Consider the following 27089-nt stretch of genomic DNA (forward strand, 5'->3'; position numbering starts at 1 on the left):
GAATCAAACCCCCGGCCTCACATAGACCTCCCATCCATCCACACCTTCCTTTCAAACCCCACACCACTCACAACAGTACATGCTCTCTCTCATTCAATCAAATGCAGGGACCTTGAAAAGTAAGTGGGAAAGGCCTTTGCCATCTCTCTGGTTTGACACCTCCTTCACTCTAGTCTTCCACCTCCTTCTCCCTTGGTGAACCTCCTCTGTCTCTCCTATCACCATCGTCCTCCACACACACACACACCTCCCCCAACCCCCTATCATCTCCTCTCTCCCAGGAGAGACGGAGTAACTCAACAACATGGAAGCACCAAGCTGTAAGGTCATGTCTTCCCCTGCTATGTGTAGGAACAGAAAAACACATATAGTAATGCATTATGCATGATGCTACAGCCTATATGTCACCTATTGCAGCCCATCTCACACCACACACACACACACACACACACACACACACACACACACACACACACACACACACACACACACACACACACACACACACACACACACACACACACACACACACACACACACACACACATGCACGCACACACAGGCCTACACACGCACAACAGTTTATTACAGTCACCTACTGCATTGATCCATCTGTATTACTTTCTTTGTAATTGATCATTCAATTGGTAAAACCCTTTTGGATGAATGGGAGTGTAGCCAGCATCAAGCACGTTTGACAGCTGGTCGCTATGGCGCATGCGCCTGACACCGGCAAGACAGCCTCGTTAAACCCATGGTTAAACCATGGACCACCAGCAAAACAGTATGGAAAGATATGGGATTTTTCTTTCAAAATAAAAGCAGTGCACTGTCTACTTCAAAAGACAGTTTGGATTTTTGACAGGATACAGGTCTATAAAACGACGAAAACAACGGGTTAATGAATGCAATTTTGGCCTACCTTATTGAATCTTACTTCTCAAATAAATTGTTTAATAATAATGTATTGTTTGAGGTTTATAGCCTACAGTAATTACATGGTTAATACCATACTCCCTGAATGTACACTTTTATTTTGAAAAAAGTAAAGACCGGATATGTTAGGTTGCTATCTTTTAGCTTGACACACTAGGGGGGGGGGGGGGGGAAACAAGCAACGACCGGAGGAATAACCTCGGGAGCCAGGCGTACTGTAGTTCCTGCCCCAAAATAATGTCTCGCGCCCAGGCTCTTCATTCTCCGAGGTGACGGAGGTGTGAGCAGCAGCAGCCGGGATGGCGCTGGTCACCGTACAGCGGTCGCCGACACCCAGCACTACCTCCAGCCCCTCTGTGTCTGTGAGTAACCCTTCAACTGCTTTGACATTTCGCCTCAGTTTTGCGTTGGATTGTCTGTCAGAGCGAGACTACAGCTGGGTCTTCCCTGCCCGGCATAGAAGATGTACATGGGTGGCTAACTTAGCTGCTAGCATAATCATGTCACCTAAAAAGCAACCTCTCAAAGAGTGAAGGGTTGGCTTTCAAGTTATTTAGCTTGGCACAAAGTTAACTGACTCAGTTTCGTATTTAAGGTGTCACGTTCCTACACAACAAACTTCCAACTCGGGGAGATATTGCTAGCATTTAGAGGGCTCGTTTGCTAACTCACTTCCTCCCTGAAAACTCAAAAGTAATTTCAGAGGAACCCCAAGACGAAATATAACGTATTTTTATTCGGACCTTGAAGGAGCAGTTAAACTCATTATTTCTTATGTTCATACTATTGTTATTAACATGTAATATGGAGCCCTATGTGCCTTTGTCTAAAATTGCCAGTCAAGTCAGCACCATACAAACTGAGAGCTATTACCTCCGGTTAGTGGAGTGACAGTGAATGGAGAGGAGCTGCCTGGAAAGCGGGTTAGTGTGACAGGCCTGTCAGACGGCGTTGGGTGCAGTGGGTCAGTCGTCTTATCCCCTCTGACACGTCTGGCCTCCAGCTCTTGACACAGATCCAGGCCGGGCGAGGGTGTGTGTCTGCCATAGATAAGACCTGTGCTGTGCTCTTACCCCAGGTTGAGGCTTAAGTAGCCACAGTGATAATATGCGCAGGGGGTAATGTTAAAGAGTCTGTTGGACTGGATGTTAAAACAATCACCTCGCGTCTATCAAACTACAAAACAACATTGTGCAGAGTGCAGCGATGTGCAGTCCAATCTATTCTCAGTGTTGTGTAAGTGAGTGACTGCGTCCCCCACCCAGGTATCAAGGCCTGGTCTGATGGACATGGGACAGCCATGCAAATGGAGAATGGGTGAGGAAAATGCCCTGCAGACACATGAGAGGCCTTAACATTTGATAATGGCTGGAAGTGATGTTAGCACTGTGCTTGTGGTTGGGTTGGGGACTGTGGCGTGGGCTGAGAAAACCCCTCAAGAAAAAGCTTATGAATTATTAAAGCAGACTAAACACATCACACATGTCATTCGATGGCATTGCAGTTCAGAGCTTTCATTGGAATATGCCCTTTTGGAAACAGTGTGTGTGTGTGTTTGTGAAAACTTGTGCCAGATAAAAGACATAGTACACACAGACAGACACAACTTGGGAATGCATTGTGAGATGCAGCAGTGAGAGTTTGTATCTTGATGGTATAGCGTGAGGATCCCATGTGGGGAGGCTACCAGCTGCTTGTCATGAGACCAGCTCCTGATGGGAGGCTCCTGTGAGGCTCTGGGGCTGAGAGGCTGCACTAGAGGGCAGAGCACTGGGAATGGGACAGCAGCACAGAGCAGAGCAGAGCAGAGCAGTGTTAGTGTGTGGAGGAAAGAGCTGTGGTGAGCTCCAAACAGAACGATGCACCATCACGAGAGGCACAGCTGGAATGCCTTTGCCACTTCAGCACTCCTAAAGCTTTCTTTATCAGGGCTTTGGCAAATGAAACACAGGTTACATATTATTGACTCATCATAGAACACAGCTAGCATTTTGCGTTTCACACAGTGGGGGATAGTAGCCACGCTACAGTGACATAGTGTATAGTAATCTGCCTAGCAGCACACTAAATCCCCGGTTCTCATTGGCTATAAGGCCACTCCCTACACATCCATGCAGTGGCATGGTAACCATGGTGATCATCATTATATCCATGCCATGGTCAGACTTTCCACAGTATGTTGTTGTTTCTTTATTTATTCTAGATACTTCATTTGTTTTTCCTTTACAAATGTGTTCCTTTCGCCCCATTCCCTTTCTGCCTTGTGAATACAATCTGGTGACAGACAATGCAAGGGAAACATAGGTCTTACTTCGATGGATTCAAGTTTTTCAACACATAAGCAATGAAAGGAGACAAGGTTACATTACATTTCTCGTGACAGTTGGCCTCTACTAGCCGCACGTTGTTTTAATCACATATTGAAAGAAAACATCCCCTGCTTGCATTGGTTGTGTGTGTGTGTGTGTGTGTGTGTGTGTGTGTGTGTGTGTGTGTGTGTGTGTGTGTGAGTGATCCGCAGTGGGGTCATGGTATAGTTGGTATCACATTTGCCTTTGAAATCTGCTGAGCTCAGCATTTTGTCAGGTGTTTGTGTGTGTGTGCAGGAAGCATTTTGAGTCCATGCATGCTCTCCTATTTCTCCTGTGTCACCATATTCTGTCTTGAAGGCAGGCTGTGTTTGGCTGCTGATAGAGAGAGAGAGAGAGAGAGAGAGAGAGAGAGAGAGAGAGAGAGAGAGAGAGAGAGAGAGAGTCTAATCACATCGGTGGAAGAGGACACAGAGATAAATGAAAAGTCCATCCTTCTCTTCCTCTTCTGCGCCTCATGACCTATTGCATCCATCTCTCCGCCTAACCTTCTACCCTTCCATCATCACGCACCATCATCCTTCAGTAGCGTCTTTAATGTTCATTGTCCCATCATGACTGTGCCTATCCCAGTGTGTCCATCCATTCTGAATGCATCTGGGGTTTTCTGCGCGTGTGTGTGTGTGTGTTTTAGCCTGCGTAGTAGCAAGGATTGTCAGATTGATGCCAAAGAGAAAGTTCCCTGAGTTTTGCGAGGGATTACCGAAACAGGCTGGGATTAAAATTGTGTGTGTGTGTGTGTGTGTGTGTGTGTGTGTGTGTGTGTGTGTGTGTGTGTGTGTGTGTGTGTGTGTGTGTGTGTGTGTGTGTGTGTGTGTGTGTGTGTGTGTGTGTGTGTGTGTGTGTGTGTGTGTGTGTGTGTGTGTGTGTGTGTGTGTGTGTGGATGCAGTGGTGGGGGGTAGGATGATTGCATTTTGGAAAAAAGAGAGCCGGCGAGGGGAAGGGCACGGATGGATGGACGGACGGACAGACGGACGGACACTCAGTCTGTTAGAGCTTTAGCCCTGGTCCCTGCCTGACATTCCAACTACCACGCATGGCTCTGCCTTGTAACTCAAGTCACAGATGAAAGGCCTGACCTAGCCGTCAGCCATTTTATCACTCTTTTGATGCAAGGTTAATTGAGTCTGACTCAGTGTATGATGCAAAAAGCTTCCCTGTGTCTCTTTGGTCAATGTGATACAGTGTCTTCTTTTTTGAAATGTCAGCTGCTGGGTTTAGGACTGAATGCATATTGCTTTTGATGATTTGATGATGATGTTTTTCTGTCTGTCTGTCTGTCTGTCTGTCTGTCTGTCTGTCTGTCTGTCTGTCTTCTCTAGGAGTCGGGCAGTGGTGAGGATGACCGCCGCTCCCAACCCAGGAGGTGAGACAGCTTCATGTGTTTTCATACTATTTGTGTCCACTTTATCTGGACTACAAGTTTCTTTCACACACACACACACACACACACACACTGCACTGCAATTGAGATTCTGGCCACCAGGGGGAGACAGTACACAGTGTTTCTAAAATGACTGAACCACACTGTTTGTTTTTCACAGAAGCCCACTGTAAGCATTAATGACGCGTTTTGCATTCATTTTACACAGTGCAGCCCAATACATTCAAGCTGCAAAAGGCAACACTTACCATTTGTCAAAATAAAAGCAGTGCATCCATGACACCAACATAAAAACAATATCTGTGTCCCTGCTTCAACCAAAACTGCAGGAATGAGTTTTTTCCAATTAGAAACAAAATGAGTATTGTCCATCAACACTGCTGTCATCCGATAGCTTCATTTAGACAACAGTCTCACAAAACTAACTCATGTCCGGGAACTCATAGTTGTGTATTGACGTATACAAATACACTGTTCATTTCACACGGTAATATAAGAGTACTTAATGGCTGTTAATCGTGCCATTGCAACAGAGAATCCGCGACTATGGTTTTTTAATAGTTTTTCATGCTGCAAAAACTAATAATACCTCGGTGAGAAATGTTGTCAATATTTGGTGAGTGGTAGGCTGGGGGATGATTTGCATGCTTCCACCTGTATGTTGTGGTTGAGTAGATGATTTGCCTTTGATGTGTATCTGTATATCTTCATAAAAGACACAGACGTCACCACCACTGGTACTGCCCTTTAGATGACTTCTGTCTCCATGGCTTTGTCATTGGGCTGGCTCAGGCCCCCTTTTCAAAGAATTTGAGTGAAAATCCATAGGCCATGCAGGGGACAAGCTGAAACACATGGGCTTCATGTTTGTGTGAGCGTTTTGACTTATTTTTTTGTCTGTAACCTTTTGCTACTGACCATTAAAACTCACTGTGCCGAGGGCTTACACAGAGTCTCTTGTCACTTTAAATGTTATCCCTCCATTGCAGTCGGTCCACGGAGACGCCTGGCTCCCAATCATTGAACAGGGGAGTGGAACATCAAAGCCTGCACAGCCTTTTCCATCTCTGATGGACTTTGTAAGGGACTTTGTTGAACTAATCTAAGCTTTGAAGTGCAATCTGAATAGCTATAGCTTCAGCAATTGAATTCCTGTGTCTGTATTCCTATGCTATCGGCGATAAGTCTTGCACTGTACTGTTTTATGAGGCTGGTGGTAATGAGCCACTGCAGTAATGCTTGACAGATATGCTTCTACACTCCAACACAGACTCATACAAGGGAGAATATCAGAATACATATTTTTTTTAATTATATTAAATTATAATAATCTTTTTATCAAGCAATGGTGTTTAGTGAGATGCATTGCTGCCCTGGATGTAGCCTTAATGAATAGCATTAAGGCTCTAGCCTATTTACAGCAGCAGCAGGTGTATTGTAAAACATTGGATTCATTTACACTACATTGACTTTTCTCCCTGCAACCAATAGCAGAGGCCCTGGTCATCTCTTGACTTGCAGTAAGATAAAATGAGTTGAATCTTGAGTTTAAAAATGCCCCATATCACTTTAGACACATTTCTAACACATTTAAAGGTACAGTAAAACTTTTAGGTATACATTTAAGGGTTCAGAATAGTAATAATCGTCCGGTTAATCGGTTATCGGATTTTTCTTCTGCCTATAATCGGTATCGCCCCCAGAAAATCCAAATTGGTTGGGCCCCTACACCCTATACAGGGTAGAACTGAATGATTGGCACACACTATAAGATTGTACCTCTGAAATCCCAAACAAAGCAAGAGATAAGGACAAATGTCAACCAGAGTCCTAACTGTGCAGACTCTGCTGGTCCGTTCCAGTCCACTCTGTCAGGAGAAGGAGATTGAACCTTTGGATTGCGTAAGCCTCTTTTTCTTGGGCTTTGGAGGTTAACCAGGAGAACTCTCACATTTCATCCATGCGTGTCTTGGACCCCTCTCTCTCTCTCTCTCTCTCTCTCTCTCTCTCTCTCTCTCTCTCTCCACACTGCACACGCCCAGCAAGACAGACAGTGGCTGCCAGAATCCAACTCATCTAAAAAAAGGCCGGCCAGGCTCCCACTGGTCTAAGCTTAATTAGGATGGTTGGGTTGAATTGTGCACCCACTGTCAGGTTCAAGACATTTGAATTGTGGGTTCATGCATTGTCTAACCTAAGCCATAATGTTACTGAGGCTGATGTATGCAGCAGCTTTAACCAATTATGTCCACAAATGACTCACAGTAAAGAAAAAGTACAGCAGTGTTTTTTTTCTTAGTAGTTATGCTCGCTGGCTTAGGTCACCATTTCTGGACCATCAGACGGACCAGAGACATGTAGGGGCTGAACAAAGATTTATGTTATGTTATGTTATTATGTTTTACTTTTTTTAAACTTGCTGCATCAAACCTGGATATGGATTGCACCAAAAATTGTTCACTTCTTCAACTTTCAACCAAATTAGACTAACATGTGTACAAACTGAAAAAGTAGGACCTCATTCGCAGTGGTATATGAATGTCAAAAACACGTGCAAAACCATACCATAATAATTTCAGTTTATCATTACACCTTAGACAAGATAAGATAAAACCTTATTGTCCGTTCACTCTATTGTCAACTGGCCCCGAGATAAGCAAAGTGTGTCTCGTTGAGCACTTACCTGTGCACAACATCAGCTTTAGGAGTGTAACCCAAAGTGGAACATACTAAAATGAATTTTACACTAATATCGCACAAGTATGAACATTGAATATGGGTGACATCACTCCTGCGAGCCTTTAACACACCCCCATCGGGCCGAGGAGGACATGTGGTCTTACTTATCTGTTAGGTAATACAACAAAGCAACAGCAGCCGCTGAAGTCATTGTAAAGACGCACGCACTCACGCACGCACGCACGCACACACACACACACACACACACACACACACACACACACACACACACACACAGAGCTTATTCCCCATACGCCTGACATCCTTATGGTCCTGGTTTACCACATGGCTCAGTGTTAGCACAAATCCACACACAAAAACACACTGGCGGAGACGTGCAGGGTGCAGCCAAGGGCCTCGCTGAGTGAGCCCTAATGCATGTTACATAAGAGCTGGAGGTCCAATTAACGGTGTGCTCCCCACCCTACATGTGGATTCAAGTAGCATAACATTGCAGGCCAATGTAGTGTAGTGTAAAGGGGCCACTGAGACTGAGGCAAGCTTTGGCTTTTGCATTGCAGTAATATTTCACTCAGTCTTGATTCCTCACTCTTCCTCACACAGAGTTATTGAGTTCACTACTTCCCACAGACTCACGCCCTGTATCTCTCCCTCTCCCTCTTCTTCTCCGTCTCTGCGTCAACCTCTCTTTCACACAGACGCACACAAACAGCCGTCTGTTCTCCCCGCACTACTGCAATGTAGTATATAACTGTATTACTGCAGTGCAATGATGAATCTCTGACACACACAGTTGTATCAGGAATGACACTGGTTCACAAGGACCTTGAAGTTTGAAACTTTTTTATGTTTTCTTACCCGCGGAGCTACGAAACATAATTTGATTTCTTTTTCCTTTTTGGGGGAAAATGGTAAAAAAAAAAAACACAGCCATGATAACAGCTGTGGCTGCTGAACAAAAGAGGCTCTTCCTCCCCCCCTCTTTCCTGTGACTTTCTCTGAAGACATCTTGTGACTTGGCATGGGCCGTCAAAGTTCGCGGCGTCACAAGATTTGAAACGTAATACACATGTTTTGTATGGTCAAGTATGGTAGTTGTGGTTAATGTCCAAGTAATACAGCGTTCAGCCACCCTAAACAACATGCACACACTGAAATGTCCTGTAACTTATCATCGTATGAAGCAACGCCATTGTTCCTTTAGAGCTGTGTAAAGGTATTGTAAATACTGTGGTGGTCAAAGGCAGCTGTTTTGATGATGAGAGAGAGAAAAAAAATCCTTAGGAGAAAGTTGGGTGGTGTTACATCTGTACTCTGTCTGACCTTGTTTGTCCATTGTCTTCCCCCGCTGGAGAGCATTTCCCTTCACACAGTGCAATACACATCATTGTAGCATTGTAGCTATATTTACAGTGGCCCATTTGTTTGGGATGATAATAAAAAGTAATGTGTTGCTTAAAGAGTTTTCAGATGATTTGAATGGCCTGTCTTTGGGAGCCGCCGTTACAGCAGAACAGCATGACTAAACATTCTGACACACCCGGCTGGTCCAAATCATTTACGGTGCGCGTCTATTTCTTGCACTATTCAGTATCCGAGTAATGCCTCTCGTATATATCATCTCTAACCCAGGTGCACACAGGCAGAGCAGGTTCACCAGGCCAAGCATTGAATGAGTCGGCTATTAGAAGAACAAGTAGGGCGAGGTGATGTAACCAACAAAAAGGCTAAGCTGTTTAAACACCGTCTATTCATGCGGAGACATGCCGCTCTCAGTTCACAAGACCTGCCATTTCCACACCTGCCTCCTGTCTTCCTATACAGTTCACCTGTTAGAACAGGAAGTACGCCTTGTCCTATATATGAGGGACTGTATGTATCATATGTCAGGTCAGTTTCCCACCACTAAAAACAAAAGAGATTGCATGTGTGCTGCCTGCTTTTTTTCAATATTTCAATGCACACAATATAGCATGTGTGGAATAAAAGGCAGTGTATGTACACATAATGTATTGTTTGTAAAGCATTTAAAATAAATGGTCATTACAAATGAACTACAATTAATCAAAAATGCATTCCCTCAATGTTGTGGTATAACAAGCTGCAGCAAATAAGCAACAACATCAACATACAACAAACATGTGTAATGTGTGTTGCTGGGTCCAAATTGTGTTGGGATACCATTTTCTTCTGAACTTCTGTAGGCTCTCAAACCCAAGAGTTGATTTTCTTTTTTGTATAGCTGCTTCAGTACAGTACATAATATACAGTACATCTACTATGCTGCTTACAAATCCGTCTTTGTCTGTCTTATCTGGCTTTCATGAGGGGCTCCCTGTTTCTCCAAGGTTAAGTGTTCCTATCGCAACAGAGTGGGCTGAGTGCTTAGCAAACATTTGAACATAAGGCGTTGTTGTCCAGCTGTTCCGCCTTGCCTTGCCTTTGTTTTCAGTCTTAAACAGGTTTTTTTTATGTTTGTTCTGAGGTTATTAGACTAAGTTGAAGCCAATGCTATTAATACTAAATCACCCTTTCTTCAGTGTGATGGACATTTTAAGATGGAAGCAGGATGTTTTTATTCTAGAAATTCTTAAAGGTACAGTATATCATATTGTAGGTCATATAGCTCTGAAGCTTCAAGTATAGACCAAACTGGTGCGTCCTTTTGATTATAGAACAGTTAGGCCAACAGTATGTATCAGTATATGGTCCAACAGCTGGCTACATGGCACTGACCAAGTAGGGGAGAAGGATGGTATAGGGCTCACTCTTACCCACTCTTCACACACACACACACACACACACACACACACTACACATACACACTCCATCTTAGCTGTCCATCGTTTTCGATGATGACGCTTGCTCCAAGGATGGGGTTGGGGAAGGGTAGGGAGAGGGGGGGTCAGCGACGTTGCCGCTGGTGCCACTTCTCGTGGGCGAAGTGTCCAATTCCTGAGCCGCACACTCGCCCGCAGATGGAGCACGGGAACCCAGATGCCAGGGGGACACCAGCCGCCCGCTGGTGTCGCTGGGTGCGCCTCTCCGATCTTCTGTTTTTCAGATCTGTAAGTGGCCAGGTTTTCAAGCTGTGTGAGGGGGATGTTCGCTCGCTTTAGGAGGTCCCTGGTGTAGTCCGTAAAGCGCCGCTTTTGCCCTCCAGCGGAGTGCTTTGCGCTCAGTAATTGGCTATAGAGGACTTGGCGGGGCAGGCGGTGTTCAGGCATACGAATAGTGTGCCCTATCCAGCGCAGGTGTTTCTTGGCCACAGCTGCTTCCATACAGACAGAGCCAGTGTTGCGGAGGATGTCTGTATAGGGCGTTCGATCTTCCCAGGACAGACCCTGGACCTTCTGTAGGCAGCGGATGTGGAAGGCCTCTAGGTTAGTGATGTGCTGGCGGTATGGGGTCCATGACTCTGCCCCATAGAGCAGAGTGGAGAGACAGACAGCGTTATAAACAGCAACCTTGGTGCTGACCTTCATGTTACGATTTTCAAAAACCCTGCAAACTCCCTAAACAAAACTCCCTAAACTGCAGCCAGTAACCTTGACCTGCATGTTTCTGCCCATTCTCATCGAGTGACAGAGGAAAGACATGAAGCAAAGGAGCCTTATGCAATTTATCCAGGGCTGTGTCAACACCACAACAAACTCTCAGGTTACGGGCCAACAGACGAAACAAGTTCCCACTGACTGCTGGTAAATTTGACAACACTAAACAGATCCACCTGACAAGAGCACTAGCTGTGACTGCGGTCACAGTTCTCCTGCCAGAGCTCGTTAGACCAGCCTGCCTTGTGATGCAATAGCCGTCCATGAGAAGGTGAGACTGGATATGAAATGTGGTGTGTGACCGCAGGAGCGCAGGGGATGATGGTGTGTTTTTGTTTCATATGGTGATCTAATTAGTTGAACTCTATATAGGCAGAGAACTTTGGGAGTCTAGTGTGGAAACATACACATTCACTGACACCTGTTGTGTATTTGTTCATTAGTGATGAAATAGGTAAAAACGTCTAGGGATTGTAACGCGTTGATAATATGATTTAGGGAAAATTGCCGTAGCTGATTTATTATTATTATTGTTCTGTTGAATTTTTTTAATTTTTCGAACATCAGTTGAAAACATGTCGCCTACAAAAAGCTTTGGCTAAGTGTGTTTGTTCAGTCAAGAAGTATAAACAGAAGGAAGGAGGACAATTCAATTAAAATGCTGGCCTGTTCTCTGTCTCACGGTTAAGTTATAAACACAAACCGAAAACATGTTTTTAACGTGCTTCAGAATTGAATTAGATACATTTGTGACAGTTGTGGCAAGATGTCAAGGTTATATAATTAGTCTTACATTTTGTTTCAGTGGCTTAAAGGGAAGATTCTTCAGATTTCTTTTTTTTTTACTAAACTTCTGTCAAGCATCTTGCCATACACATTCCTGTATTATTATTACTGTACATAGGTGTGTTTTGTTGTCCCCCTTTATGACACAGAATAGCCTGCATACAAAGTCCAGGGATCTGTTGACATGAGGGAGGGGGGAGGGGGGGACTGACCTCTAAATTAAAAATAGTGGTAATAGATATTTTAATGTCCTCCGCTTTTGTTTTCGTATGTGCCACTTGCAGTGTTTCTGTATTTGGTTGTGTTTTTCTCTAAATACTGAGCACGGTCCTAGAACACAAGCCTACAGTGCAGATCATCACAGGGAGTTAAGTGAAGTTTGTGAACACTAAGCCAGGGGTCCTGTTGTATACCAGCATACTTAATAGTGCCCTAGCTGTTTCTCAGACAAACTCCCTATAGAACAAACAGACAAAACATAAAGTCTCCCAAGTCTTCCATAAACATCAACATAAAGCTGGGATCCACTATCTAGACGCCATGTGCCACAGAGGTTTCAGTCTCACGTTTTGGCCATGTTGCTCAAGCTGCTGGGAGTATTGCGTTGGGTTGAGGCTTCATGTAGTGCTTTTACAGTGTTTTTCAAATTGTTGTCGGCATGCCAGAAGAACATAAAACGTTTAATGGGCTGTAAAACCGAATCAAAACACGGTGTCCATCTCACAGCACGCAGCATGTTAGCTGATACACAATTTATCTAGTAAGTTGAAGTGAAGGGTTTGGACACTGTCTTGAAGGGGACAGGCTCCGGTGTATCTTCTCCATGCCCTCACCCCCTCAGATACTGCAGGAGTATGACTTCAGCCTGCTGCTTCTCGTTTGTTCATGCTGGTTATGTAACTCAGCCACAAGGTTTTTTGGCATTGGGAGAACAGGGTGGAGGAGTGGGGTGGAGGAGTGGGGGGGGGAGACAAGTAGGTCTCCTCAGTGAGTCCACTGCCAAAGCAAGAGCCCATGTGCATTTAATTGACTCCATTACATTACCTCAGCTTATGGAGCACATATCCCATTGACCCTGTTGTATCAGGACACTCAATCAGCTGTTGGACAGCACATACGTCCAACTAAATTGCCTCCTTATTTAGATTATTTAAAAAAAAAACAAGTCTGTATAGTCTTACCTACGATATTATGTTGCATAATATGAATTGCATAGTCAACAATGTTCCATGGCCAACCAACAGTAAGCACATTTTTTCTTAACCAAACACCACAAGCGGTGAAGTTATAGATACTAACACCCTCAGCCAGAGAGAGGAGGAACAACATCTTTTCTGCAGTCACCTGCCAGCGCTTTGAGTACAAACTACTCCTCTCTCCACCAAGCTGGACTAGTCAATATGCTCCCAGTCCCTGCAGCAAGTGCCCATGCAGGTCGGGATTCTCGTGTGGGCGGTGACGCGGTCCTACTTCCCCGTTGTCCTCATTGGCTCCCCACTTTTCCCAAACCCACATGTCTCTCCAACTCCTCCCTTGCATGACTCCCCCGCTGAGAGTTTTGACTCGAGTCATATGTCTCAGTACTGTACACGGGGAAAGGTAGACAGGCTACCAGGGAGAAGTAATATTTACAAATCGGTACGGGGGATTGACTCACTATGGGACTCGCCGTGGCTTCATTGAGAAACACCGGGCTGCCAGGCATTGGAGTAGCAAGCAGGAACACGCGGTGCTAGACTTTTCAGCTGCTTCGCTTATTGCCACAGAGTTACTGATTGGATCAGCTTTTTTGTTTATTTATTTTTTAATATTTTACGGAATTGATTTTCCTACTAGCCTATACTACGAACATTAACACCTTTAAGGAAACAGTGGTTTGCCCGTCTTGAAATGACCGTGGGAGAGGAGTAAAAAAGTTTTTTCCTCTTGGACCGAGAACACCTGACCCTCTCTTCGCTCCGTCCGCCGGCATGACTCTCGGCGCGGTGACCGGATCCGACTGCTCGTCTGCGGTCAGCGTGTGCTCGTGCTGCGGGGCCAACATGGTGCCCTACTGCAACGACGACGCGGTGGTGTCCAAAAACCAAATCAACCAGCTGTGAGTTCAAATAGTGACCAGTTGCGAAACGTTCAGTGTAGTTTGAGAATGTTTATACATTGAAAACATATTGATACATTAAATATAGCCATACATATGACAAGCAGAGACATTAGACTAAAACGTTGTCAAAAAGTAACACAACTCCTCTCTCAAATAAGGAGTTAAACTGAAATGACCATTGTTTTGATGATTACATTTTTATATAGTGGATACTCAAACTGCCAATATAGCATTTCCCACATGTACACATTGGGACATACTGCTAATAATGTGGCACACTTTCAACATTATGAGTAAGCTGTCGATTTTGTAAGAGTTTTGCAACATCACTCATGGTTGAATGTATTTCCTTTTGACGTAGCAGTGTCTTACTCATCTTAGCGCTCCCTTTTGACCTAACTAAGACATAATGGATGGCTCTGCTAAGTGTGAATCATCCTCCCTGTTTCACACACAGGCCCATACAAACACTGAGAGAATCCACATTCCTAAGGATTCCTTTTGACAACCATATGTTCTCCTGCCAACTGCAATTTAAGAGTTTGACTAATGGTTTTGGGTGTGTTATTATTGCTGGAGCAACAATGTTATTCTTCTATCTATCTATCTTTATCTATCCACACACACACACACACACACACACACACACACACACACACACACACACACACACACACACACACACACACACACACAGTCCAGGGCTTGAGGGCTGTTCTTATTGTTTCCTTAAACATGAGTGATTGGTGTGACAAAATATTTAGTTTTCAACATTAACTTTAGCTTAACTATAACACTCAGGAAAATCACATAAATAAAACTAAGGCAGAAAATGGCAACGATGTCTGTACAATTGTCTATATTTCTATTTAAAATGTGGCTTTGAACCATAACATAACCAATCAAGTGCTTGGCTGAGGTCTCTGACTGGGTTGTTAGATAATGTTTCTTAGAGTGTTAGGTAATCTTTCTTAGCAGACCCAAAAGAACTTGGCCTGCCCCCCACTTGGCTCCTGATACTTCAGTCCAGGGAACCAGGAACCAAGAATGTGTAACCTTTTAATATAGATCCTTGGCCATTATGGCAATGCATCTCCTTGTAATCCAGTAGTAGGTTACACTGGAAATGTCTGTATGATTGGCCACTTATTAAATAGCATTGTGTGACTTAAAGCACAAAAGCTGTCTAATATAGTGAGGGCTTTTACTGTTAATGCATCTCACAGTGATCTTATATGTGAACAGTGTTTCTAGACATCAGGGCAAATAGGTTCAGGTTTTTTTTCTGCTTGTTGGATGTAAGGGCTTAATTGACTTGAACATGTGGCGAAGACATGTTTGCCCTTTAGGACACATCATAGTCTAATCTGTTCAGTTTTGGAGTCGGCTCTGATAAGCATATTGCACATCACTGTAAAAATGACTACAACTGAATGAAAAGATGATGACATCAACATTACCAAGTAACCAGAAATCAATGTATTTAGTTTTTCAGTTTTTGAGTTTTGTAACAGTCAGTACTTGGTTGTGGGCTGCATGAGGATTGGCTCTGTCGTGTTTCTTTCTCAGGAAAGTCAAGGACAACCTGCGTCCTGACTCTCGATTGCATTGTTTTTGAGCTGTTTCACACATGACTGTGAGCTGAGGTTATTCAGCCTTTATTGGGGCTGCACCCAGTCATTAAGGGAATTTCTTTTGCCATTTATTGTTCTCTTAACCCAGAGGTGTAGAGGCGTATACAACAGTTTTTTTATAAAATACTTTGGTGTCTGTTTTAAAAAGATAAAAACAAAAGAACAATTAATTGTCTTTGTTTAACCTATTACCGGCAAGTTATTTAATGAAGTAAAATAAATGTGCGAAATACAACTTTTCAATAGTTTTTTTTTTCTTAGTGAAGACATAAAAGGGTTAATGCGAGTTGCCTCCCATAGAAGGTTTATGGGAAGATGTTGTACTGCAAGACGCACACACCATGTGTACTGGCAGCGGGCGTGTGTGTGTGTGTGTGTGTGTGTGTGTGTGTGTGTGTGTGTGTGTGTGTGTGTGTGTGTGTGTGTGTGTGTGTGTGTGTGTGTGTGTGTGTGTGTGTGTGTGTGTGTGTGTGTGTGTGTGTGTGTGTGTGTGTGTGTGTGTGTGTGTGTGTGTGTGTGTGTGTGTGTGTGCGCGTGCGCGTGTGTGTGCGTGTGTGTCTGATAAATAGCACCAGATGTGAGACGCTCCTGACTTCCTGCTTTTGTCGGCCATATTGTGTGGTGATTGCTGATTGTTTTGATCAGCGCTCCTTTGTATTGCTCACAGGACAACGGCCCTTATCATCATACAGGGGATTTATTTTTGCATCCTTTGATTAATAGCGCCTAGTTTGTTTACACATGTGTATTTGTTTTATAGTGTGAATGCCTTGTAGGTGCCAGAGTGTCAGCAGCAGGCCCTCTAATGTTTTACAAGCAAATAAGTAATTACAAGCCTCCAGGCTGTATGTGGAGGTAAGTGTTACCTGTAGCTAAACGGCATCTAAAACACCATTGTCATCATGCCAATTTTAGAAAAATACCGGTAAACCCCTCTCTTCCGCTTCTAGTGTCGCAGAAAAACAGACCGAGACTGAAACGTGACAAACCAAAGTGTGTTTGATTAGTGTGAGGCACGTGTGAAGCGTCTGAACAGGGATATATAGGCAGATGGATATACAGTATCCCACAAAAGTGAGTACACCCCTCACATTTCTTCACATTTTTCTTTATATCTTTCCATGGGACAACACTGAATAAATGACACTTTGATACAATGTGAAGTAGTCAGTGTACAGCTTGTATAACAGTGTAAATTTACTGTCCCCTCAAAATAACTCGACACACAGCCATTAATGTCTAAACTGCTGGCAACAAAAGTGAGTACACCCCTTAGAAAAAATTTACAAATTGGGCCCAAAGTGTAAATATTTTGTGTGGCCACCATTATTTTCCAGCACTGCCTTAACCCTCTTGGGCATGTAGTTCACTAGAGCTTCACAGGTTGCAACTGGAACCCTCTTCCACCCATTTATGACAGCATCACAGAGCTGGTGGATATTAAAGACCTTGCGCTCCTCCACCTTCAGTTTGAGGATGCCCCAAAGATGCTCAATAGGGTTTAGGTCTGGAGACATGCTTGGCCAGGCCATAACCTTTACCCTCAGCTTTTTTAGCAAGCCACTGGTCGTCTTGGAGGTGTGTTTGGGGTCGTTATCATGTTGCAATACCACCCTGCGGCCCAGTTTACGAAGGTTGAGTGCACATGGTCAGCGTCGTACACAGAGGTTGGCTTTGGAAAATAGACGTATGAGTGCTGCCAGCATTGCTGAAGGGCTTGAAGGGGTGGGGGGTCAGCCTATCAGTGCTCAGACCATACGCCGCACTCTGCATCATACTGATCTGCATGGCTGTCATCCCAGAAGGAAGCCTATTCTAAAGATGATGCAAAAGAAACCCCACAAAAAGTTTGCTGAAGACAAACAGACTACGGACATGGATTACTGCAACCATGTCCTGTGGTCTGATGAGACCAAAATACATTTATTTGGTTCAGATGGTGTTAAGAGTGTGGAGCGGCAACCAGGTGAGGAGTACAAAGACAAGTGTGTCTTGCCTAGAGTCAAGCATGGTGGTTGGAGTGTCATGGTCTGGGGCTGCATGAGTGCTGCCAGCACTGGGGATCTACAGTTCATTGAATTCTAACATGTACTGTGACATACTGAAGCAGAGCATGATCCCCTCCCTTCATAAACTGGGCCGCAGGGCAGTACTGCAACATGATAACGACCCCAAACACCCCTCCGAACGACCACTGGCTTGCTAAAGAAGCTGAGGGTAAAGGTTATGGACTGGCCAAGCATGTCTCCAGTCTTAAACCCTATTGAGCATCTTTAGGGCATCCTCAAACGGGAGATGGAGGAGCGCAAGGACTCTAATATCCACCAGCTCCTTGATGTCGTCATGAATGGGTAGAAGAGGGTTCCAGTTGCAACCTGTGAAGCTCTAGTGAACTACATGCCTAAGAGGGTTAAGGCAGTGCTAGAAAATAATGATGGCAAAACAAAATATTGACACTTTGGGCCCAATTTGGAAAAATTTTCTTAGGGGTGTACTCACTTTTGTTGCCAACAGTTTAGACATAAATGGCTGTGTCGAGTTATTTTGAGGGGACAGTAAATTTACACTGTTATACAAGCTGTACACTGACTACTTGACATTGTATCAAAGTGTCATTTATTCAGTGTTGTCGCATGGAAAGATATAATGAAATATTTGAAGAAATGTTAGGGGTGTACTCACTTTTGTGAGATACTGTAGGTCACCTCGTGTGTGTGTGTGTGTGTGTGTGTGTGTGTGTGTGTGTGTGTGTGTGTGTGTGTGTGTGTGTGTGTGTGTGTGTGTGTGTGTGTGTGTGTGTGTGTGTGTGTGTGTGTGTGTGTGTGTGTGTGTGTGTGTGTGTGTGTGTGTGTGTGTGTGTGTGTGTGTGTGTGTGTGTGTGTGTGTGTGTGTGTGTGTGTGTAACTAAATCATATAACCTACATAACTTGCTTTTCTATAAGTAGCTTCAGTAGACGGTTTAGGATGAGACGAGCGGGGCAGCTATCACAGCTGGTTATTTGATAGTGTTTGTTAAGTTTCCTGGAAGTTCCTGGATGTTATTAAGTTATGATGTAAAGTAAGTTTCGTTTAAATACTTCAAACTATCAACTTGGTAATCCAACCACTTATTCAGCCATTGTACCGACCCACCATTATTACAACTTACCCAGCAGCATTCAATTTATATTTAATTGAGCATCAGTTTTGTTTCTCTTCCCGTTGTCTGTCTGAAGTTTGAGGTTTAAATGTAATGTGAATCCCTCTCAGAATAGCACACTGGCTCAGGTATGTTTAGTTCACTCACTCAGTTGGCTGCTTCTCCAACCATGGGCCAACACATTAGATCAACTGTAAGCAAACCTTTTTCATGAAGCAAGGGGTCCACACTCACAACAAGCATAGAGAAGAAAATATGTCTGGCCATTGTTGTTGACTGGTGTTCATGCCAGTTGCTTGTGTTTGACCTGGTTCCCCCATCCCTCTTTATCAGTCCTGACCTTCTTCTGCTCTGGCTGTCCTCGTGACTATCGCTTTGCCTAATAATACAGTGTGCTGAACTTATTTCTGGTGGACATTTTCCTCTATTAGACTGTTTAGTGGAGAGTGACAGTCCCTTCATACTGGCCAGTCAGACTCTGTTAAGTTTCGGAGCTATACGTACACCCCTCTACTTCTTGACAACCCATGGACTTGACTTTTCTCACTTCTCATCCATCCGTCGCAGTCTTCTGCTGGTCACTCAGTATCCATGGCAGTGCCTCCAATTATCAAGGCCTAACATCCACCTGTGAATCTCTACATACTACACACACAGACGGCCATCTCCCCCTCTTTCCAGCGGGCTGAATGTGTCTGAATAACTGGTGAAGGCCTTAGTGTGGGCCGGCCCTGCATAGTGCCAGAGCCTATATTTATCCCACTCTCCTCCCGAGAGTGACTAATATGGACACGGGCAGAGGGGTGGGGGTCAACCAAGTTATCTGCCCACTATGTGGAGTGTGGCCCTTACATAGTGATGATTGTGTGTCTGTGTGTGTGTGTGATGCCCTAACAAGTACCTACTGCTTCACTTCTGCCTAAAGCCTGGAATGGCCGCATGCCAAAAGATGACCCACCCATAGTCTCTGCTACACACTCTCTTTATCATCCTTCACTGCCCAGCACCTCATTCACATAGTTTGGTGAAAGTCAAATTTAGTTTTTTGCATTGCTGTCTTCCCATTTACCCACTTGCTTTTAAAGCTTCTCTGATTGAATAATCCTTTCCATTTCTCTTGACACATTCCATTGAGAACATTACATTGATCTCAATTTACAAATAAAGTAGTTCATCTGGGGTGCATTCCAGCAGCCTTAGCCTGGTGAGACCACACTGATCTCGCAGGCTTCACATTTGTTTCTCTCCCGCAGATCAGTCTGGACTTTCTCCATCTCCGTGGAGGTGGAGTCTGGTCAAAGAATGACCGGGCCAATCAGGGCCTGTGTTTCCTTACGTTTGTCCTTTAGTAGAAGCTAGCCTCCTGAGACCAGCCTTCAACCACTACATGAACTAATCAGTGGCTGCCTGCCTTCCCCCATACGGACAGAAAGTGGGGAAGGGCCCGGTCTGACCAGAGACTAGATAGACGGGTTGACGGCTCCATGAATTAACCAATCGGGGCTTGCCTTTGCCTTCCACTTAGGGATGAACGTAAGGTCAGGACGAAGGCCCTGATTGGCCCGGTCATTCTTTGACTCCTCCCAGGGAGAGAGAAAGTCCAGCTAGTTACATGGTTACAATGTATCAGTGTAAATCAATTCAGACTGCAGACACCTGTGATTTTTAAGTGGACCATGATAATGTCACAATGACAAGGTCTCATTGTTGCAAAGATTTGCAGAATGGGTTCTCTGAAAATATGTTTATATGTCTGTTTATGAAACTACTGAACTATAGATATAATTTCCTATAGCTCAAAGAGATGAATTCAGATTCCCTCGTTTAATGCAACTATTAGGATGGGGTGGTAGGATGGAAAAGGTGGCCGACCAGTAACCATGAGGTCGCTGGTTCGATCCCCGGCACCGGACAGGAGGGTGTTAGTTGTAAAACTAGCAGTGTCTGGTATTGCGTCTACGGTGCCCACCATCTCTACCATTGTGTCCTTGAGCAAGACACTTAACCCCAAACTGCTCCAGGGGCGCTGTACTGCGGCTGACCCTGCGCTCTGACCCCCTCCGAAGTGTGGTAACTTGAGAGGGGATATGCGAAAAGACGAATTTCAATGTGCCTCGTGTACAACTGACAAATAAAGATAACTTAACTTAACTTAACTTAACTTATTAGTAATGTTATTATATAATTGATATTATATAATAATTACACAGTAAATTTACTGCGGTGTCAAAGCTTCCATGTACAGTGTGTTGACCCAGCTCCTCTGAATGCAGCCTATCAATAGCTGAGACTTTTAAAGGACTACTGTATATTTAGAAGGTGAAGTTGAGTCTTTCACAGCCCCCCCCCCCCAAACACTTATCCAACAGTCAGACTTCTATTCCACTTTCCTCAATGTGTCTGTACAGGCGTTAAAGAGCACCTTTGCATTTCTTCACGTGCATGGCCTTCCATGAGTGATTTCCAGGGAGAGTGTGAGTGTTGTATTACAGATGACATTGTGTACAGTAGTAGCACTGCTTTACATGGTCACTGCCAAGTACAGTGTGTGTCTGTGTGTGTGTTTGTGCGCGCGCAGTGGGACATGATACATCACCAAGAACTGTGTAGGGCGGCGGAAATGAAAAAGTAGGATGAACTTGTGAGAAATGCAGAAAAAGAGGAAGCGACAGCGTAGAGAGGAAACAGCTGGGTCAAGGGTGGGTGGGTTATGGGAAATAAGCTCAGCGCAAGGCTGCGGTTTAGTTTTTCTTTCTCTCCTGTGTGTGTGTGTGTGTGTTTTTTCTGTGTGTGTGCGTGTTCTGCCGATCCTGTACATCCAAGGTCTCAGCAGAGCTCAGGAAGGACAGTTGGATGGTGGGAAGGATAGAGAGATGAAGTTACAGAGGAAAGGGGGATGGCAGCAGGAAGCCTGAGTGGCAGACAGCTCCGCTCTCTCTTTCTGCACAGTGTGAAACTGAAGAACATTGGAACCTGATGAACTCTAGAAGGTCGGTTCGTTGAGTTTAGAGGGTGAAATACATAATCCAAAACCAACTATGGTCAACTATCAAAATAAACATATCGACCAACTGCTTGTGGAACATCAAAAGATATCTGTTGCCTCCACGTCATGGCCTCCCTTTGATTGATCCCAGTGACCTTCACTGTGTGTGTGTGTGTGTGTGGTTGTCAGTTCCTTGTCTTAGTCCCTGGCCCTAAAGGCTCTGAGGCCACACAACCGGTCTGTCCGGGCCCTTGATCAATGTTTGCTCCTCTGTTGCTAACTCTAACCCCATGCAGTATTTGTTCAATTGTATTAACGACAAATGGCACTGAGCTTAAGCTTTCCCTAACCTTTACTACATGTGAAAATACGGAATGTAGTAAAAGAAAAAGTAACTACAGCTGGGTATGACAAATACCATTGAGATACTATACAGTTAACTAAAAGTGGTTCCTCTTTGAAATCTGTCTCAATGATGGCAAAACCCTGCAGAGCCAAAGCACCCAATATAAATGTGTGTTAATCTGATGGATTCCTCCTTGATCTGCAAGTGTTACATTTAGATTTTCTCTAGCTGGTGTATTGCTCTCTGTGCTCTCTGCCTCCACTGAATAAATGCAGAGGCATCCTTGCCAAGTTCCCACTGTCTATGGGGGCTTTTCACACCTAGAGACCGTTTTCTTTGGTCCAAATCTGCAATGCATTTTGTTACGCTGTTCCACATTGTCTTGAGTTTGGTTGGTGTGCACACGACATGACCATTAACAAGCTGACCATAATTGGTGATGCCCCGAGGAAACGGCTTTAACATTGGCCAGAATGTCCATGTGGTAAAGTAAACAATGTGCAGGGGGTGAGCAGACTCCAGTATTTGTTCTAGAAATGGATAATCTAATTTAACAAGGACAAGCAGATTGGTTGACCTTGGCCCTGGTCATTGTTCATTAAATCATTAGCTTTCCTCACTGAAGGCAAAACAATAGTTTGAATTTGAGGGAACAACCGTCCACCATGACCTAAATTCATCTGCTGCATTTTGTAGACACTAGAGAAATGAAAGGCTTACCATCCTAACCATATTTCACAGCACAGATGGCTACGGGAAGCTGTTTTGATTCATAGAAAGCACAATGCTGCCCACAGTTTGGCTAAGAGTTGGCTTCTGTCACCAAACAGAGACCACCTCTTTAACAAGGTCTCAGTGCGGGGTTGTTTTGGTCTTATTGCCGTGGTAACACCTGGCCAAATTCTCCAGGATTTGATTCAACTGAACTAAAGTAAGCAGTGGTAGTCCCCCTGCTCAGCATCATTGTAGGTGTGGTTTACTGCTCCCATGGTTGTTATTTGACACGGTCATAGGTGGCTGCAGAAGTAGGTCTTCCAACCTGTTTTATTGGTATGTATATTGTGTGACTCAGGTTAGTATGCCACTGTGACACTCTGAACAGCACCAACACACACTGCTTTCCAGGTCAAACACTGACATTAGTTTAGTATGTGCCTCCTCCTGAGTGCACTGACCTCAGCCACAGTTAATAAGAAGAAGTGTTCCAGAGAGCAACAGAACCTGGTTCGATGGAGCTGGTGGTCAGATGGTGTGTGCTGCTGTCCAGCTCTTATCTCTCCTTAAAGATTGTGGAGGAGGGGAACTGGGCCCTGACTTCCCCTCTCTCAAACCCCCAGTCTGTCCTCCCCATCCCTCCCTACTGGCAGCTGTTAGTGTGAGTAAGGCTCTGTGTGTGTGCAGTGTAATCCAGCTGTTTGGCGGTCGGAGCAGCACAGAACATTGTGTTCTGAGTGCACATTAGGGCTCGGATGTTGTTTTCACTGCATGGCTGTGTGTCGGCTGTGATTTTGGGGGGGGAGACCAGAGGCCAAGCTGAATGGTGCATTGTGACAGTGACATAAGCTCATGACAACACTCATCTGTTTCCATGTCCCCGTCTCTCGTGCTTATTATGAGAAGCTGGGGGTCAGCATGTGCAAGAAAGTGATAACAAGTACAAGTATTTTTTTTTTCTCCAATTACATAACTCTTGAGTTCTGATTAAATATCTTGGCAGGGATCTTTGTTTTTGAGGCTTGTATATTCATGTCTTTTTTCTTTCTTTCTTTTCTCTCCCCTTCCAGTATCAGTGAGAGCTTCCTGACGGTGAAAGGTGCAGCCCTGTTCCTTCCCAGAGGGAGTAGTCCCACGCCCAACTCTGCACCTCTCATCAGCCAGAGCAGGAACAAGCACACAGGTAAACACACACACACACACATGACAGCTGTACGTAGTCTCTCCCACCCTGCGTTCCAATTCACATACTTTTTCTTTTTTTACTACACTACATACTAAAGTACAGACGACTTTAAGGGCCACAGGAGAGAGAAAAAAATCAGATAAGGAAGATTTTTTTTTTCATTATTTCGAGAAATGTCAAGAATAAAGACAAATACTGCAAAATGCTATTGGAGTTAGTGGGGCATCTAGGTTTTTTTCAGCATACTACAATTGACTTGCATGTATTAGGACATCCTAAATCTTTTTTCTGGCATACTAAATAGTATGGAAGTATGGGGATCGGAACTCAGGGTTAGTGTTTTGTACCACTCTCGTTTTTATAGCTCAGCCTCGCAAAAAAAACGAGCCCATTGACGAACTTTGAGGCTTAAATAGCACAGTGTGTTTTTTTTTTTTTTTTCAACTGAGCATTTCTCGGCAGGCACCATCATCAGTAACAGCTGGTGTAAACGTCACTGTGAAATTTGTTTCACAACGAGGGCCGATCATTTCAATGAAATAATGTTGCAACTTGATAGCCAGCCGGAATATTTCTTCAAAAGAACCCACGCTCAAAACATCTCTTGACACTTTTAGAACGCTGATAACAAAGCTTTTTATTTTTTCCATGGAAACATCAGACAGCCTTTGTAGTCGGAGGTGTGCTTTACCCTTTTGTTCTGTGAAATGCCCTGATTACTATAAAAAGCATCTGGAAGTGTGTTAGAAATACTGTCTTTTTTTTTTTTTTTTTTTTTTTTCTCTCTTGTTTTTCAGAGATGAGGTTGAATTAAGGCCCTAAGTGTAAGAGTGACATCCAGTGTGAAATGTCTGCTACAGGCTTATTGCTTTGGTTACCCTGGGTGTTATATAACCATAACCCTGACCTTTTTAAATGCTAGGACTATGATTGTTTTTTCCAGAAGAAAGTATAACTAAAGGAGAATGTTGAAATCCCTCTCTGTCCAGGTGACCTCCAGAAACATCTCCAGACCATGTTCACTGTGCTGCGGCCGGAGGACACTATCCGACTGGTCAGTTAAACAGAAACACACACACAGAGACAGACACAGAGACAGACACAGAGACAGACACAGAGACAGACAGACACAGAGACAGAGACAGACACAGACACAGACACAGAGACAGACACAGAGACAGACACAGACACAGAGACAGACAGAGAGACACACACACACACACACACACAGAGACTACGGCTAAAGGTCAGGTGCAAGGCAGCGTTGGTATGGTTCTACAAACAGAGGGAGTGGTTTCAGTGCTTTGTTAGCAGACGTATAGAACAGAAAGTTGTTGGAAGGATAGAGAGTTGTTGTATAAGTAGAGCCTTAACTCTTCTATCTGAACCAACAATGACACATAGATGGCACAATACTAAAATGAGTTGACGTAATAGGCATTCCTGTCGATTCTCTGAACTCCCTTTACATCTTTTGATAAAGTGGTAGTGCAGCAATTTAGTATTGCGCTAATACAAACTTAAGGGACTAATAAGGGTAAAATGAAGCTCTATAAACCTGATCATGTAAGACACACAGTGCAAATCACTTTGCTGTAGATACAGTGTGATGTAATGTAACTTTATTTGAACAGGGACAGTGTACAAAAGAAACATTAACCTTGTTTAGAGCGAGGAGAGATGCATTGTACCAGGTTTTAGCAAACTGCTATTTTCCACCTGTAGTCCCTGTCACGATCACAATAATATCTAGACATGGGATTAAACATTAAAAGGGTAATAATATACAATAATATTATACATATAATACATAGGATAAAAAATGTTTAACGAAAAGCACTACATTACATACTTTATAAAAAAATATACCCCTATCCTACTCTCAGTAAAACATTCTATAAGTGGGTGCAGGTCTGTTGCGTGAGCAGCCAAACCTTTGTCAGACGGGAGAAAGCTTGTGTTTTGCTGAACAGGGAATGCTCATCTCTGCCTCTCATTCAAATTCAAATTCAAATTGGCTTTATTGGCATGAAAGTTTAAAATAGAAAAACAGAAAAACAATGTTGCCAAAGCAAAGTATCAGTAAGATACAATAAGTCCAATAAATCAGATAAAACACATATGACAATTATATACATTATGAAAATTATATACATTATGAGCCTCTCTCTCTGTCTGTCTGTCTGTCTGTCTGTCTGTCTCTCTCTCTCTCTCTCTCTCTCTCTCTCATATCCCCTCTCTGTCTGTCTGTCTCTCATATATCCCCTCTCTCTCTGTCTGTCTGTCTCTCATATCCCCTCTCTGTCTGTCTGTCTCTCATATATCCCCTCTCTCTCTGTCTGTCTGTCTCTCATATCCCCTCTCTGTCTGTCTCTCTCTCATATATATCCCCTGTCTGTCTGTCCCTGTCAGGCGGTGCGTCTGGAGAGCTGCTACCCTCAGGTGACGCGCTACATGGTGGTGGTGTCCACTAACGGCAGACAGGACACGGAGGAGAGCATCGTGCTGGGAATGGACTTCCTCACCTCCGATAGGTCAGTGCCATTACAATATGTTACAGTGCGGTAGCGTGTGTGATATTAACACTCAATACATCCTGCACTGACACAACAGCTAAGAGAAGCCATAGCATGTTAACCCTCTGTTTAACTCTGCAATACTATTGACTGCTTTAGTTTAAGGGCTGAATGTGTCTTCCTACATATACAGCCGTGGTGGAAAAAAATTAAGAGACCACTCCAAATGTTTCTTGTCTCTTGTTTGACTATTTATAGGCATATGTTTGAGTAGAATGAACATTATGGTTTTATTTTATAAACTTGTGACATCATTTCTACCAAATTCACAATAAAAAATATTGTCATCAAGAGCATTTCCATGAAGTAATGTAGGGATGAAGATTGAAGTAAAAATTCAGACTGGTCTCTTAAAGGCCTACTTCACCGGTTTGAATATGAAGGTGTATTGAATTCTGAGATCCTATGTAGTATAAATGTGCGAAAAAAATTGAAATCGGTTCATCCTAGCCTGAGAAAAGGCAGAAAGAGTGTTTTTTTAACCCTATATTTCTCTTTCTCGTGACATCACAGAAAGAGAAATATAGGGTTAAAAAAAACGTACTTTGTAAATATTACTGTGATGTCTTTTACTGTGACATCACAGTAATATTTACAAAGTACGTTTTTTTTTTAACCCTATATTTCTCTTTCTGTGATGTCACGAGAAAGAGAAATATAGGGTTAAAAAACCACTC

The 27089-nt window shown here is 43.8% G+C and overlaps 1 protein-coding gene across 5 annotated transcripts in view; it reads left to right on the forward strand.

Moving 5' to 3' along the window:
• The first annotated feature begins 1188 nt into the window (after positions 1-1188).
• ssh2a (slingshot protein phosphatase 2a) overlaps positions 1189-27089 on the forward strand; it is a 37041-nt gene continuing 11140 nt past the window's right edge. For 2 of the 5 annotated variants that reach the window (XM_080025171.1, XM_080025172.1), the window contains exons 1-4: positions 13328-13828; positions 23721-23833; positions 24826-24890; positions 26249-26370. In XM_080025171.1, coding sequence (XP_079881297.1) covers positions 13701-13828; positions 23721-23833; positions 24826-24890; positions 26249-26370 — 428 coding nt within the window. In that variant the 5' untranslated portion in view covers positions 13328-13700. Of the gene's footprint in view, positions 1299-4628; positions 4673-13327; positions 13829-23720; positions 23834-24080; positions 24169-24825; positions 24891-26248; positions 26371-27089 lie in introns of those variants that run through there. The other 3 variants (XM_080025173.1, XM_080025174.1, XM_080025175.1) reach the window with 3 other exon arrangements.

This window comes from Ammodytes marinus (assembly GCF_949987685.1).
Source record: "Ammodytes marinus genome assembly, chromosome: 3".
Taxonomy (NCBI): Eukaryota; Metazoa; Chordata; class Actinopteri; order Uranoscopiformes; family Ammodytidae; genus Ammodytes; species Ammodytes marinus.